This window comes from Antrostomus carolinensis, unplaced genomic scaffold (assembly GCF_000700745.2).
Source record: "Antrostomus carolinensis isolate BGI_N321 unplaced genomic scaffold, ASM70074v2 scaffold35230, whole genome shotgun sequence".
NCBI lineage: Eukaryota > Metazoa > Chordata > Aves > Caprimulgiformes > Caprimulgidae > Antrostomus > Antrostomus carolinensis.
The window spans coordinates 2,455-4,190 of record NW_010288268.1 but is presented as its reverse complement, the minus strand read 5'-3'; the positions used below and the strand labels follow the sequence as shown (position 1 = coordinate 4,190).

The following is a 1,736-nucleotide window of genomic DNA, read 5'->3' as shown; positions in this document are numbered from 1 at the left end:
TTGCAATGAGCAACCCCGGGGCGTGGCTGCCTCTGGCAGCGCTGAATTTGTGCCACAGACTGCAAATCAGGGGGGAAAATAAACTTCTATGGCATAAGTGCAAGATTTTAAGTGGTGCTGGGCACCTCGCAATCCCACCAAAATCCATGGAGAAAGGGTTGGCGTGTCAGCCCGCGCTTTAGGAGAAAGGACAGGAGAAGGGAAACTGGGAACTGCAGGAGGTTGGTGATCCTGAGCTGCAGCGCAGCCCAATCCATCCGCTCCTGAGCGCTCCCTCCCCAGGGTCACAGCCGGGAACGCCGGGCGAAGGCGCGTGCGGAGCTCTGCCCCGCGGGAGGGGATGGGGACGGGGACGGGCACCGCCGGCTGTCGCTGTAGACCCCAGTACTCTGTAACCTATTGTCTGTGTAAGAACAATGAATGTTAACACGGTAAATCATTATTACATTAAAAAAAAAGACCACAAAAAAAACCTGCTCTGCATCTGCCACCTGTTCATTGCCAAGAGGGGGACTGCCGTGTGACAGAGGTGGCAGGGGACCGGGCCACTGGGGCACGGGGCGGCGAGGTGTCCCATCAAAGGATGGGGTTGTGGTGAGCGTGGAGCTGCTGGGAGCACCGGCACCACGGGAGGAACTGCTGTGAGGGGGAAGAGGCAGTTCCAGCAGGTCACCAGCATCCCAGCAAACAGGTTCTGCCTCAACGCTCATTCCAAGGCTGGGAACTGAGAAATGAGGAGCAGCACCAAATCACTGCATAATATACACACTTTATTTATCAATTTGTATGTATACAGACTTTCTATACACACATTCCCTATATAATAAAAATGTACATGTGTATACATGGTCGTATAAATATAGAACTGTAGAAATCTGGGAACTGATCCTGTCTATTCACAGCAACTCCTCCTGCGGGACCGCTTTGTTCGAGTAGCCGTCATTTGAGACTTGGACAAAAGGGGCAAGTGTCATTTGTGTTGGTCTGTGCCCAGAATTTGATGCACTGCAAGAGAGAGAGTCAGTCAAGAGCCACGGGCACAGCTCAGAGGCGCCGTGGACGTGGCGTGGCACCGCTTATCCAGAACAGTGCTGGCAAGGGCACTCATTTTAAGGGATGGAAATGTTTTGTGAGACGGCCTCCATGGAAAGGTGGTTGTGCGGAGGGAGCCCTCTCCAGGGCAGCAGGATCATCAGGCCCTCCTCAACACATGGTTTTCCATTTCCTTGGCAGTTGCTGGAGGCCCCGGAGCCGTTGGGATGAGGGGTTTTGCCTACACACGCCAGCACTGCGGGGTGAGAAAGTCTCCTCCTCTTCCCAAGGGCTCCTGCACACAGACCCACAGAGCCCCAACACCTGGGTGGCAGCTCCTGTGTGCTAGATCCTTTCCGACTGTCCTGCTCCAGGAAGGCAGAAGGCCAGGATCTGACCCTCACAGCATCCAACCCAGGCTGGAGTAAGGACAGCCTGCTCCTAAAGCCACCACCAAACAGCCACAGCAAGGAAAGGGGGGATGAGGGGATGCAGAGAAGTTGTTTGTTGATCACACCCTTCTCCTGGCAAGATCTCAGCGCAACAGGGACTCGTTACACGTGCCCAGAGCCCCCGGAAGGGAACGGGCACTAGGAACCCTTAACGGCCCCAAAGAGCAGCAGGTGGCGGGGAAGCACACTCACCTCCTTGTGCAGCACGTGTGAGCAGGCCATGGGGTGAAGGTCACTGGGCTGCACGAGCTT

At 55.4% G+C, this 1,736-nt stretch overlaps 1 protein-coding gene across 1 annotated transcript in view; it reads right to left on the bottom strand.

Moving 5' to 3' along the window:
• Positions 1-754: 754 nt before the first annotated feature.
• LOC104523525 (RING finger protein 214) overlaps positions 755-1,736 on the bottom strand; it is a gene marked incomplete at its 5' end in the record, with an annotated part of 3,379 nt that continues 2,397 nt past the window's right edge. The window contains 2 exons of the mRNA XM_010166141.1: positions 755-1,005; positions 1,677-1,736. Of these exons, the coding sequence (XP_010164443.1) occupies positions 940-1,005; positions 1,677-1,736 (126 nt within the window). The remainder of the gene's footprint in view (positions 1,006-1,676) is intronic.